We start from the raw sequence: 13,666 nt of genomic DNA, 5'->3' as shown, positions 1-13,666 counted from the left end.
ATAACAAACTTGTAGCATAAAGAACATCAACAATATATTAGTTATGTATCATGTCCTTGTACATACACCTCTAAATGCAAACAATGGTAATACCACAACTGTTCCAACAAACACATCTCTAATCACAAGAGAATACAACGTCAGCATCATCTATAGTATCCATGAGCACCTACAATTGATCAATCAATGTCAACCTCAATTGTAACATAGAAATATTATGAAGCATCTTGAAGTGATCAATATAGCAAGATCAATGTCAAAGTTTTCACCATGGCATCATGAGCATAAACATGACAACATGATCTAAAAATTGTCTCAACCAAAGAGATAACATGCTCCATTTGAACATACCATAACATGAAAAATTAAAATATAATATACACCTCTATCAAAGACCCTATTGATCCCTCATGGTGTCAACATCTTTAGTCACATGAAGATAAATGTCTCCAAACAATAATTCAACACATATGAAAAGATCCATATCAGGATCTAAGACACCTTCCAACATTTGCAATACCAATGAAAATCATTCCCTAAAAAAAGAATCTACATCAGTGACAAAAAATCCCATTGAAACATGGTCATGATTCACACATGTCATCTATATCACTGCCAACAACTCCTAGTGTATTGCGGTGCTAATTCACACATGGAATTGTGACAAACATCTTCCACATGAAGATTGAATTAATATAACTAGTCATCATTAGATGTCCTATTAGCCAAAGAAGTACTACTAGCATCTTCATCATCACTCTGAGAAGAATTTGAATCCAAAAGAACTCTTCATTTTATTCTTCTTCTTCGTCTTCTTCTCTTTGCAATCCTTTCAAATATGACTATTCTGTCCGTAGTTCGAACAATTTTCTTTGGACATTTTTCTAGAATACTCAGGCTTTATGTCCTTGCTTTTGTCCTTTGACATGTATCATACAATGAGAGTCTCTTTATCCACCTTGAAAGATTTCCCTTGTAGTGCCTCCAAAAAAAGTGCATCAAATACTTTATCCATTTTAAACTAGGTGGTAGTACTTGTAATGGCCATCACAAGGTGATCCCATGAATCGGGCAACGGGCATAGCAATAACATGCAACATTCTTCTTCATCAATAGAAACACCAAAAAATTTTAGTTATGTAATCACCATGTTGAACATGTTTAGATGATCTTCCATATTCATTCTTTCATCCATCTTGAGAGAGTACAACTTCTTTCTTGGGATGATCTTTTTCACCAAGGATTTTCCTTGATAAATATCTCCCAATTTCTTCCACAAAGAATGTATAATTTTCTCTTCATGAACATTCAACATAATAGAATCTATAAGGTTCAACCTTAATAGTCCTCTAGCCTTTTGATCTACCAGATCCCAACATTCTTGCATCATGCCTGAAGGCTTGTTGCCAAACACAATGGTCCAGGAGTCTCAATCAATCAATATATCTTCAACTTTAGGTTTCCACAACTCAAAGTTTGTGCGATTAAACTTTTCAATGTATATTCTCCCAATACATACCATCTCAATTTTTGGATTAAAAGTTTACAAGCTCCCATTGGAATCAAATTGACACAAATGACCAACCATACCAAATAAGGATAACAAAAACTAGTTTGGCTTTGATATCACTTGCAAGGAAAGTTTCAGTGTGGGAATGCATTCATAACACCAACTTTGTAGGGGAAATAAGAAACAGTAAATCTAAATATAAAGATGTGCAAGAGAATGGGAATATGAAAATACCACACACACAAGGCACACACAAACAACCAAATTTACGTGGGAATCCCTTTTGGGAGAAAATCCACCACTGAAAAATCCCAATCTTCTTTGTAATATAGTAAACAATTTACATACAACTAATAATGGATTTTTCACATAGGATTGAATAGGCTTAGATTGTGTTACAATCACCATTTCAGTCTACCATTCCCTATGAATGTCATAGACATTTATACACTTTGCAATTAGTTATGGAATTCAATATATCAACTGTCACATTATACAATAATCTACCAACTTCCATTAACCCAATTGTCAATCACAATAGAATTGTGTTCCACTGTAGAGACTACACCAATGACATCATTGTTCATCATCATGTTGAAACTAGCACCATACCGAAGGCACACACTTGACATCATACTAGGAACTAGTATCGTACCATCTTTGTTGTCCTCATACCCACTATACTAATACACACTCTAGACTCATACTTTCCATCATTCGTGTACTTGGAAACCACCATACTCATACTTTCCATAATAGTTGTACTCATACCCGACATCCATTATTCTTATACTTTCCATCATACTGTACTTTCCATTGTTTATGACCCTTCAACAATGAGTTTCCACCCCTACAATGGAATCATTGTACTGACCTCTCTACTACTTGACCTTGTTAGCTTTATTATACAATGGACTCAATTGTATAGTGTCTCATCCTACTTGTACATTGATTCAATGTATGATCAACAACCACTATACTCATCATTCTCAATAGTTTTTTCTCTTTGAAGATGAAGTAATTATGAAAATTATCAAAAATGAAATCCATTATAATGTGTGCCATCATACCAAGCCATGTGAGTACAACAAATATTGAAGTCATGTAATAAACTTAACATTCCATCAAGTGATGATTCCAAATTATCCAATTCATAACTATGTCAATCAAGTAAACTTTGTCCAAAGATGTGGGAAAGTGATAAATGATCTATCTATTCTAATCAAGGAGGAGATGTAGGTTGATTGACATGTTGTCATTATGGATTCTTAGTTGTAGTCATGTATTTATTGCATGAATTTCATGAGAATCTGTAGGTTCCAAATATCATCACATACAACATAACAATAAATAGTACTTGTGAGGAACAAAAGGTTAAGGAGGGAATTTTACTATTTGAGAAGATTATGGCTGAGGGTTTCACCCTAGATGTGGTCAACTATTTTTCACTAATCTACATCAATGCAATGAAAAAGTAAGGCTTGTGAAGATTTTATTACATGTCAAAAGTCGCGAGAGCTATGATTTCCCTATGTACAAGGGTCCTTAGAACTCTTATAGAAAGAAAGATCTATTACCATCACATTATGGAGGGAGAATTTGGCCATAAATTTCTACAGTTAACATAATTCATAGATATTAAAAGCATTGTGGAGAAATGGGAAATTTCTCCAATGTGATTGTGATGGACTTTCAAATTTTATAAAGATTTCAAAGAGAAATTTTTAGTTCAATAGAGACGAGCTACTAATCAAAAGACTTATTTAGAGATGTTGAAGATACCCAAGTTATCTCCTTGGTTGTGGTTAGGTGGGGAATTCTTGTTTCTTCATGTAATCTTGTAAATAGTGACTTTGTCACATTTGGGTCAAATTTACAAAATTGACTATTTTTATGCAAAATATGTAAAATTCATAACCCTATTTCAATTGGGAAAAGATGAGTTAGTTACTAACCCAAAAATGGTTAGTTATCAAAATGATGCCTATAAATACAAGGCAATTTATAATGTAAATGTGAGGAAAATTTATGAAGGTGAAATGTTGGAGAAATTTGAAAAGAGACATTTACATTTTCATTATACACTAAGTGTTATTGAACTTGTATATTTTGAAGAAAATAATGAAGAAATCATTCAGTCATATGTCTCAATTGTGTTCATCATTTGTGAAATCACTTCTCACATGTTGAATTAGTGATCTCTTGCACATGTAATAGTGGAATCTAATAGTTTTCATATTCTATGTTTAAAACTTTGATAAAACATATTCATTTCATGGTATCTTGTTATGGGTATATGAAAATAGCATATATTTTTGTATGTCAAGGTTTGTTATTCATGTTTTGTCATCATTACATTTATCTACTTGAAATCCCCTTGTAATTAATTATCCACTATGGAGTCCCATTTGGTATGTGCATGTCTATTAGTGGGGTTTCTTCTATTTATCTTGTTTAGTTTTATGCTTTCTCCTTTATGTACTTTAAGGTTAAAAGTACACAAAAACATAATACACTCATCACACAAGGGAGCTGCCCCTCCCAAATTCAAAGGAAGATTGCAAATTGATAATGATCAATTGCAGTCTATCCAATTTTTGGCATAGTTATCATTGTTCATAGGGTGAACATGGTTAGTTTCAGAGATAACTTCATAGTGATAAATTTGTTTACCAACATAGTCCAAATAGTGTAAGCCAAATCAAGTTCTTTTACCTCAATGAAATCTAATTTAGATACGATGTTGATTAGTGCCTCACTTGAAATCATGTTTAATTGGAAAAGCTTCCTTTCCTTATTTGAGCTTGAATATAGCTCGTGCTCATCTTTGATATCAAATATGATCTTTGTGATCAACCAATAATCAATTCCTATATAGATTAAATATGTTCTCATTTTGTTCTTCCATTATCATGGTTATCACCATCAAATTGAGGACTCTCCTTCATGTAAGACATTGTAGATCTCCTAAAACTACTAAAATTCATTCTCAAATAGGACTTGATGCTCTAATACCAATTTTTAAGAAGTAAAGTCCACACATAATTGAGAGGGGTTGGGGGGGTGAAACAATTCAGAGAAAACACAATTAAATCCAAACTCATAAAATTGATCACCAACAATTATAAAAATGATTAACAACAATAAGAGACCATACACCATAACAAGATGATTTTTTTGACAACAAAAACCCTTGATCAGAGGGAAAACCCTAATGGGGATGGTGCTCACAAGATAATGTACTAATATATAAGTTCCTTTAAAAAGGATGTAACCCTGTTAGGAGCTAAATCCAACTCATTTAGTACAACAATACCTCTTAAAGGATAAATCTATATTAGGAGACCTTAAACCCTTCTTAGAAGGTTTTAATCTTGTTAAAGGTTGATAAGAACAAGTAGAACCACTATCTAAATGCTCTGACAAAAGTGAAAGAAAAATATTTTAGGATAACATATCCAAAATCATGGACTGGTTGAGTTGCAACTTACTTGCCAAAATAGATACATTGAAGGCCGTTTAATCATCCACTCCACATCTATACTCTACTATAATAATCCAACATCAAGGCTCACATCATATATATCTAGACATACCAATCATATCGTGCATCACTTTGCATATCATACATACATCAAGAAAAACATCTTTCATTTATACCCTTTACAAATAATTAATTAGGCCGACCTATTAAAGCTTCCTCAGTGTACAATTAATTATGAAGGACCATGCTAAGGCATACACACATTCATAAGCATCTATACAATTAGTACAATAAATTTCTCATACATTACAATAGGAATATAAATTTTTCCAATGACAATCCACACACTAAAACAATACGGTCAACTTCCCAACAAGTACATTCTACCATCTTCTATGCTTGTTAGCATTAATTCCTTCTCTTCATTAAGATATAACAAAAACTCTGCAATTAACTTTGTCATATTTTACTCCACACTGGTCGGCTACCAGTCTTCACAAAACAATCTATAAGTAATCTAGAACATCACATCAAGTAAAACGAACATAGTATGTCGATACTTATTCTTCTACACAAATGTAAGCTTATATGTCCAAATATTTCAATCACTATTTGTATTGATCAGTTAAGTAGCCTTCCATATATAGAATTTGAGTATGCATGAACCAAAGAGCATATGTTTACATCAATGAAAAAAACCACCATTAATACATCTTTGCAAAAATCCAAGTGTCAACAATATCCTCAATTCCTAACATAGACATCATCATTCCAGTATTATGAGGGTAGGTTGGGAAGTCTAGCCCAAAAAAAGACATTTTCAAAAATAGAATCTAAAAGGTCTAGATATGGAGTCCATTTTTGAAGATTCAATGATGACTTCCCTATAACCCAAGCACTCACTCCTCACAGCTAAAATATCCTCCTTACAAGAAAACTAAAAAATAAAGTATCCATTAGGGAGAGAAGATACTTGAAGTTCACCATTAGTTCTCCATTTGAATCAACTACAATGCTAATTCAAATAAGATCTATGAGTTAGAAGCATAGTACGTATTAGTCTTATATTTTGCTCCTTATGGTTCTTTTTAAATATTTCTCTATCCAGTGAACCTTAATTGAATTAAAGATTTTGTATTCTTTCAAAAAGTTTCATATTCTCATGCTAATATCGATATCATGCCAAATGGATATGAATCACTAACAATGTGAAAAAAAATTGTTTACTTATAACTAGATGTCATTTTCTCAAATTCAACAAAGTTTAAATCATCATAAGAATGATATGATATTGATGAGGGAAATTATATTGAAGAAAGTGATGAGTTGAAAATGCTAGTTCTACCTTAAAATAAATAACAATCTAGTTTAAACAAGTTTGTTTTTGTTTTTTTTTTTTGTTAAAATGCTTTTGCAAATTAAAATAATAAGAAAAAATTTAGTTCTTATTCCATCAGCATATGTTACTGTATTTGATGACCAAAATAAAAGACTACCAAGACCTTGAGGTACAAATTAATCTAATCTTGTAATTTCTTAATGTCTAAGTTGGATTTAGGTGCATATGATTATTGTACTCTACATTTTCCTGGCACATTCTCAGTTGAGATGCATCTTGATAAATGCCATCACAAATTTAAGGAATTTTATAGTAAAAATAATCAATTCTACACATGAAAGTAGTTGCAGAGATGAAATAAGGTGAAATTTCCTTTTCCTTTTTATAAGGTTAGGTAAACCATTAAGTGAAATATTTCTTCAATTTTACCAAACTTAAACTATAGTTCCAAAGCATGTGAATCAAATAGAATATATATATATATAGCTCTACCTCTATAAGACACATGCAACATCATTAATTCATTGTGTAGTTTAAAATTAATGTTCTCTAAAAAATTTGTTCTTAATTTTATCAGCATGATTTCCTAAGAGTAGTTGTATACTAACTATACCTTTTGAAGAAAAAAAATTGGTTCTGTAACATTGTAAATGATTTGAACCTTTTATATTACCAAGAGTTTCATTCTGTGATCGCCAAACCCCTCACACATGTGGTTCATTTTGTAGAGAAATCACTTATGGACTATGGAGGCAGGGAACCCATGGTGCCCCCTATCAGGGTTGATATGAAATTCAAAGATCAAGGTGAATGGAATACCTTCATCATTAGGGCATCATGAACATGGATTTGAAAACTTCAAATATCTCATACTCCTAATGCTTCTAATGTCCTAGCGATTATGGTTGGTTGTGAAGTAGAAGCTAGCTATTGTAATAAACAGACTCGACGAGAACTTGCTTTGGCTTTCTGGTGTAAAACATTTCAATGAGCTCCAATATACTTTAGTAATTCTAAGACTTTGGGAGCTTTTTACAAGATTCTACTTGACATAAAATAAATCCCTCTCAAAATGCTTTGATCAACGCCCATAGCTATTCCATGGTACATCCAAAAGACTTCTGGCAAAGATTATAAAATATGACATTACACCTATTGCTTGAAATCTTAAAAGCTATTGAAAAAAATCTATTGTGTGCATTACCTGCAATTGTGTCTCTTTGTGACGCCACACTTGTTTGAAGAAAATAATCTAATGTTTAACATGCCTCATCTATTCTCCACGCTTTGTAGGTTTTCCTACCAGGTCATTTCCAATTTCTAATAAAATATCTCCATTATGATTATATGGATTCCTATAAGTTATCAGAATGCCCTCATTCTACCATCTAGAGTGAGAAAATTGGGAAACATGAAGGATCTTGGAATTTGCACCAACTAATTGCATTTGCTTTCAAGTTTTAAAAACATATCTGCTCTCTACCTATAATGTTGGCCACAACATGAGAGACCAAATTTCTTTGAGGCATTTTATAAATAAGAAAGCATATTTTATTTCAAAGATTCTAATTGTAGTACATAGAGGCTAAGAAGAGAGACAAGGGAAATAGTGGAATTCTTAGTGATGGTGGTGTGATTTTCAAATCTGTAAGTAACATAAACATTGAAATAAGGAATAAAGAGAGACAAGGGAAATAGTTTAACCTTCTCTATTTATAAAAGGAAATAATAAAAGAGCCAACTATGGAGATTTTTTTTATGTCATCCGCCTACAATAGTAGATCAAACTATGAAGCAAGATCAACTTGTAAGCTAGATAACCAAAAATTCTAAATCTTGCTGCAATAATATCCAAATGAAGTTGGGAATAATACAGGGAAAATAATAATATGAATGAAGCCCAATAAATTCTAGGAGATAACATACATGTTGAACACATTAGATTAAAATATATCCTTGTTGTGGTAGCTGCAGACACTTTGATTCTTGTGGGCTTCGTAAGTTCTATGATTTGTGTATATAATTTAGAGAACACAAATTGATTAATGTAATTCAATGTAGATAAATCATCTATTCTTTAGATCATCCCAAATGTTTCAGGATGTAGGTTATACTTAAAATGTTTCTTTGTATTTTATTGTTTAATGAAAATTTAAATACTTTTTATAATGCTATTAATAATGTCAAAAGTTTTGATAAAACTTTACTAACAATATTTTCTAAAATATTAATATCAAACGCTCTGTTTTACAGGTGAAGACTCAGCTACACCTCATTTTATTACACCACTTCAAGCCATCTATAATATTACCTATTAGATGGGGAAAAAATGATTGTATTATTTTTTTAGAAAATATGTTTTGCACTAAACTCTATCGTGAATCCAATCTGACACAAGATGTTGGTTTGACATTTCCATTCATCATTTTTACTGATTATAAATTTGCCAAATTTGCCTATAGGTATATGAAGTCCTTTAAAAAAAAATCTAATGGTTACTATAAAAATATGATGATGCTGCTATAAATCATTCATAGAAAATACCTGGATATATTTAAGATGGTCTAAATGTAAGGCATAAGGTACATTGGAATTAAAGAGAAAAAGGGAATTCTTCGTTTAATTGCCTTTTATGATCACAATGTTTTTTCATATTTAAATTTTACAATGTAATCCAACAAAAAATGTATCTACAATCTATACTTACCTTTCTTGATGGCAACACAACGAAGAGTGCATAATCGTCACACTGGACGAATGCTCTATTGGAAACTCTTAAAAATGTCTCTACATTTTTACCTTTTCCTTTCATGATAAATTATGAATGGAATAGTGGAAATGATATACACCTCATTACATGCAAACAAACCTTATTCAACAAGTGTTTATCTATTGTTGCCATTACATGTCTCGAGATTTGTTATAGGAGACAGGTAGCTTTCTTACAAAATGACAGTTGCCTTCCTAAATATTTTAGATAATATGTCTACCCAAAAAAGAAAAGACTGTTGGAAAAATTAGCAACAAGCAATAGAAAAAAATTAATTTACATTAATGACTTCATCATATTTTGTAACCTTTAGTGTAAGATGAGATTATTTCAAGAGTGCGAATTCCAACTCACAAACTAATTCTTCTAAATGCAATGAAAGGACTAAAAATAACAAAATCTAAAACTGATATAGATGAACATAAAAACATATAAATTTGAATACATTATACACAAACTAGTACTAATATGAATTTTTGAAAATGATAATTTTAAATTGTTGATCAATGATAAATTATTAAACCAATTAAACATCACTATATTACCTCAACCTAACTCTAACAATATATTGTTAACATTAATGTTACAGAAATAAAAAAAATCTAAATCTAGAGTTATCGATAAGTAATCAATATTCCATTAGAGATAATTATTCACTAACTATAGCCTCTTATTATGCCCAACAAATGGAAATCAATAGAATCTCTACTGAAACTAGAACTAGTTTAGATCAATCAGATCTCATTTCTTCCTTCCATCACCCCTAAGATCATCTCCATATTGTTATAAGAAGATCCTCCTTCTTTGACAGCTTTAATGGCAGAATCTCTGAACTCACGACACCTCCTCCTCATCTCATCCCCTTCCTGCCCTTTCATCAACAATCTCACCTTCTCCTCAACCTCCTCTCTTGTCACGTAATCATTCATTGAATTTCCAATTTTCCAAACCTGGCAAACGTAAGTCCTATTGAGCTGTTGCTCGGCATAGAATGGCCAACAAATCATGGGCACACCTGCACAGATGCTTTCCAATGTGGAGTTCCATCCATTGTGAGTTAAAAAACCTCCCACAGAACAATGCGAGAGCACTTCAATCTGAGGTGCCCAGCTTACAAAAAACCCTCTTCCCTTCACTTTCTCCGTAAACTCCATGGGCAACAAAGCAGAAGCCCCACAAACAAGATCTGCACGAATAGCCCATAAAAAGGGTTGCATGCTCGCCTCTAAACCCCATGCAAACTCTAGAAGCTCCCTTTCAGAGATAACTGCCATGCTTCCAAAGGACACATAAAGTACTGAATGAGGATCTTGATTATCAAGCCATTCCATGCAACTTGTTTCCTCAGCAAATATACTTGCAGAAATCATATTGCATGACCCTTCTGTTTCTTCTGACGCATAAAGTGAAAGAGGACCAATACTGTATATAGGAACCTTGAGCCGAAGTGTTTGTATTAATGGGCCTTCAAGCTCATCAAATGTATTAAACACCATGAAATCTGCTGAAAGAGCTGCCTGGCATTGGGTTTCTAGAAACTCACACATATAATTAGAAGCATCATACAAGAAACTTGGCACATCTTTTATACGCAACGTGGGCATCCCAGCAATGCAACTGATCTCTCCTTCTAGATATCCGTTTGTCAGGTAGCTTTTATCTGCCCCACAAATCGGCAGCTTTAGTTTTGTCAGATACATGTACTAAATATAGAATTGCATAGTTTTATTCGGTTACAAATGTCCAAAACCATAGTTTTTATAGTATCAGTGCCCTTTTATCTCTTTTGTTTTCAACGCAGTTTAGTTAAGATTCCGTAAAGGCAAAGCTCCTCAATATCAGGCAATTCATCCCAAAAAATATATTACAGTAAACTTTGTTGGAATTTCAATTTTTTTTTTCAATTGTTCCCAAGTTTTTTTTCCCTTTGTTACCTGCCTGTCAGAGCAGGGTCGGCAGCGGATTTATTTGACTGCAGATATTGGGATCTTTTCTTGGAGTAAATTGCTTGCGAGTGAATTAAAATGATGGTAGGTCATTTTTAATTTCGGCAGCGGATTTATTTGACTGCAGATATTGGGATCTTTTCTTGGAGTAAATTGCTTGCGAGTGAATTAAAATGATGGTAGGTCATTTTTAATTAAAAAATATAAAGTGGAATTATTTGTGTGAATAAGAAAGAATATTTTTTATATTAAAAGTTGACCAAAAAAATACTAATAATGTACTAGTAGTCACTCACTAAGAAATGTTAATACTTGTGTTTGAATGTCTCGGTAGTAATGACTTAATAGTGGTGCACAACTAGACCAATTACCAACCAAAAAAGTTAAAAATGATTGACTATTAGTACATGTGTGATCAGATATTAGTACACATATTTTCATTTTTTGGTAAAATAGTAGTTACTGATTATTGAACTCCCTATCAATAATTAAATTATTTTCCTGAAAGAAGTGTGCAACATAAGCTATGTGAGTTTGTGCAAAAGAGCAGTGATTATTCCAATCAAAGAGTACTTAAAAGAGAGCTCTAAAAAGGTTCAAGTACTTGGATGCAACTCAACTTAAATGTTTGTAATCCACAATCCATGATATTATATTCATGCTTCTGGTAAGATTGTGTGTGAGTTTATCAATATCAAAGTTTCGGATCACATTCACTCATCCCGATGATGGATCATTAAATATGATCCGAAATGTTGATGATTGGGATGAGTGAGTATGATCCTAAATGTTGATAAGGACAAACTCACACACAATCTTACCAGAAGCATGGACACAATGTCTGTAATTAACCTCTAATTTCTGAATTTGTATTCTTTTGTTTTGTAAAAATAATCTTCAGATTTAGATGCTATGTCTGTTTCAAGTTTTAAGGAGTTTAATTCTTTTACATAATAACCATTGTAATAGTTAATAGAAAGAAGTTTTAAAATTAAACCGTGTTCATTTATTTAATTGAATTTTGCATTTTTTTCCTTCTAATAATAGATCACTAAGTGTGATCTAAAAGTTGATCAAAATAAATGATCACAGTTTAATAATAAATTTTGTTTGTTTTATCGGTGGACTGGGGAAAGTTCATACTATCTATTTTAATAATTTTATAATACAATAAATTTAAAGATGAATAGATTTCGAATGAAAGTAAAATAAGATTAATCAATATATTACTTCTAACTTAAAATATAATAAATTTAAAGATGAAAAGATTTGAAGTGAAAGAAAATAAGATTAACTAATATAATACTTTTTGCAAATTACTCCTAAGAAAACTAGTAAAATTGTATATAACAAAGAGAGTCCTACCGTATGATCTTTGTACAATTAACATCAAAAGATTCATTTAGCAACTACCTTAGAAAATATGAACAAATTCTAAAGATTCATTTAGCAACTACCTTAAAAAATATGAACAAATTCTATGAAATAAGCCGACTTCTCTTGAAATCTGCCATTATCTAAATGGGTAGCCAATCCAATCTAATTCCAATTTATCTCAAAATCCAAACAAATTATTGAACTATGGTGATCCCTTATGAAGTTTGTTTGACTTTCAAACATAAAAAATGTAAAGAATACCTTTTCTTATTTATAAGTTCCCTGTAACGGGTATTCTTTATTTATTTTCAAGGATTTCACAAGAACATCATACAGCGGGCCGCAAAGAAATCCAATTAGTCTTCAAACAAAGGCAATTAAAAAATGAAGTGGAGCAGACAGGCATACCTTTGAGAGGAATATATCCCTTCTCCAAAAGAAGAGGTATTGAGAAGTAAATGTTGAAGCCGCAAGTACTGGCTGTCCAAAATGATATTGCAGGAATCCCCAATCTTTTGGCCGATTTTTGAGCCCAAGTCATAACTGCATTGTATACAATGCAGGTCAACGGAGGGACATCTGATGAGTTATTCAACTTATCTATAAGCTTCTCAAATTGTGGACAGCAACTATTTGTGATGGATTTACAGAGCTCATCAATCTGGTGGCTGGTACGCCCGTGCTCAGGAGGAAGGCCATCTGGAATAGTCTCGAAAGTAATGCCACCCATGGACTGGATCGAGCCAGATTTCAACATTTTTTCATGCATGTTTTCAGTATTAACAAAAGTGATGTGGAATCCTCGGGCACGCAAGATTTTGGCAAACTGTATCATGGGCTTAATATGGCCCTGAGTAGGAAAGGCCAACATTAGAGCATGAGGTTTTTTGGTTATGGCCATGTTGATCAGCAGAACTGAGCCTCAGAAACAGCCTCAATTGTGACTGAAGAATATAGCACCTGAGAAGGTTTGGTGTAACTATGAGGTGGCAAAGTCAACAACAACCTAAAGATGAAGACCATTAGGAAGAAAGATGCATCGTTAGTCCCTATCCCTGATCTGGCATGCTCAATTTTCAGTACTTTAAATTATCCACTTATTGGATGTAGCGATAAAGTAAAAGTCTGAGATGCTATTATTTTACCCCACATGCCTCGTCTGTTCTTAAAATGAAGTAACAAGTACAAAGATACGATTGTCAAAACAAAATGATGATCTTTAAACGATGAAGACCATCAG

The 13,666-nt window shown here is 32.4% G+C and overlaps 1 protein-coding gene and 1 long non-coding RNA gene across 2 annotated transcripts in view; one reads left to right on the top strand and one right to left on the bottom strand.

The window, feature by feature from the left end:
• Positions 1-9,617: 9,617 nt before the first annotated feature.
• On the bottom strand, positions 9,618-13,350 carry LOC149554693 (7-deoxyloganetin glucosyltransferase-like). The gene is made up of 2 exons (XM_089828742.1): positions 12,835-13,350; positions 9,618-10,763 (listed from the first exon to the last, which is right to left on the bottom strand). Exons 1-2 carry the CDS (start codon positions 13,325-13,327, stop codon positions 9,838-9,840), a joined length of 1,419 nt encoding a protein of 472 aa, XP_089684868.1. The 5' UTR covers positions 13,328-13,350; the 3' UTR covers positions 9,618-9,837.
• LOC149554692 (uncharacterized) overlaps positions 10,619-13,666 on the top strand; it is a 52,297-nt gene continuing 49,249 nt past the window's right edge. The window contains exon 1 of the long non-coding RNA XR_016364411.1: positions 10,619-10,752. This is a non-coding gene — a long non-coding RNA (uncharacterized LOC149554692). The remainder of the gene's footprint in view (positions 10,753-13,666) is intronic.

Source organism: Cupressus sempervirens, chromosome 5, assembly GCF_028749045.1.
Source record: "Cupressus sempervirens isolate cs-2001-9-10 chromosome 5, ASM2874904v1, whole genome shotgun sequence".
Classification (NCBI taxonomy): domain Eukaryota; kingdom Viridiplantae; phylum Streptophyta; class Pinopsida; order Cupressales; family Cupressaceae; genus Cupressus; species Cupressus sempervirens.
Note: the sequence above shows the minus strand (reverse complement) of the source record. Positions and strands in the feature narration are given on the sequence as shown.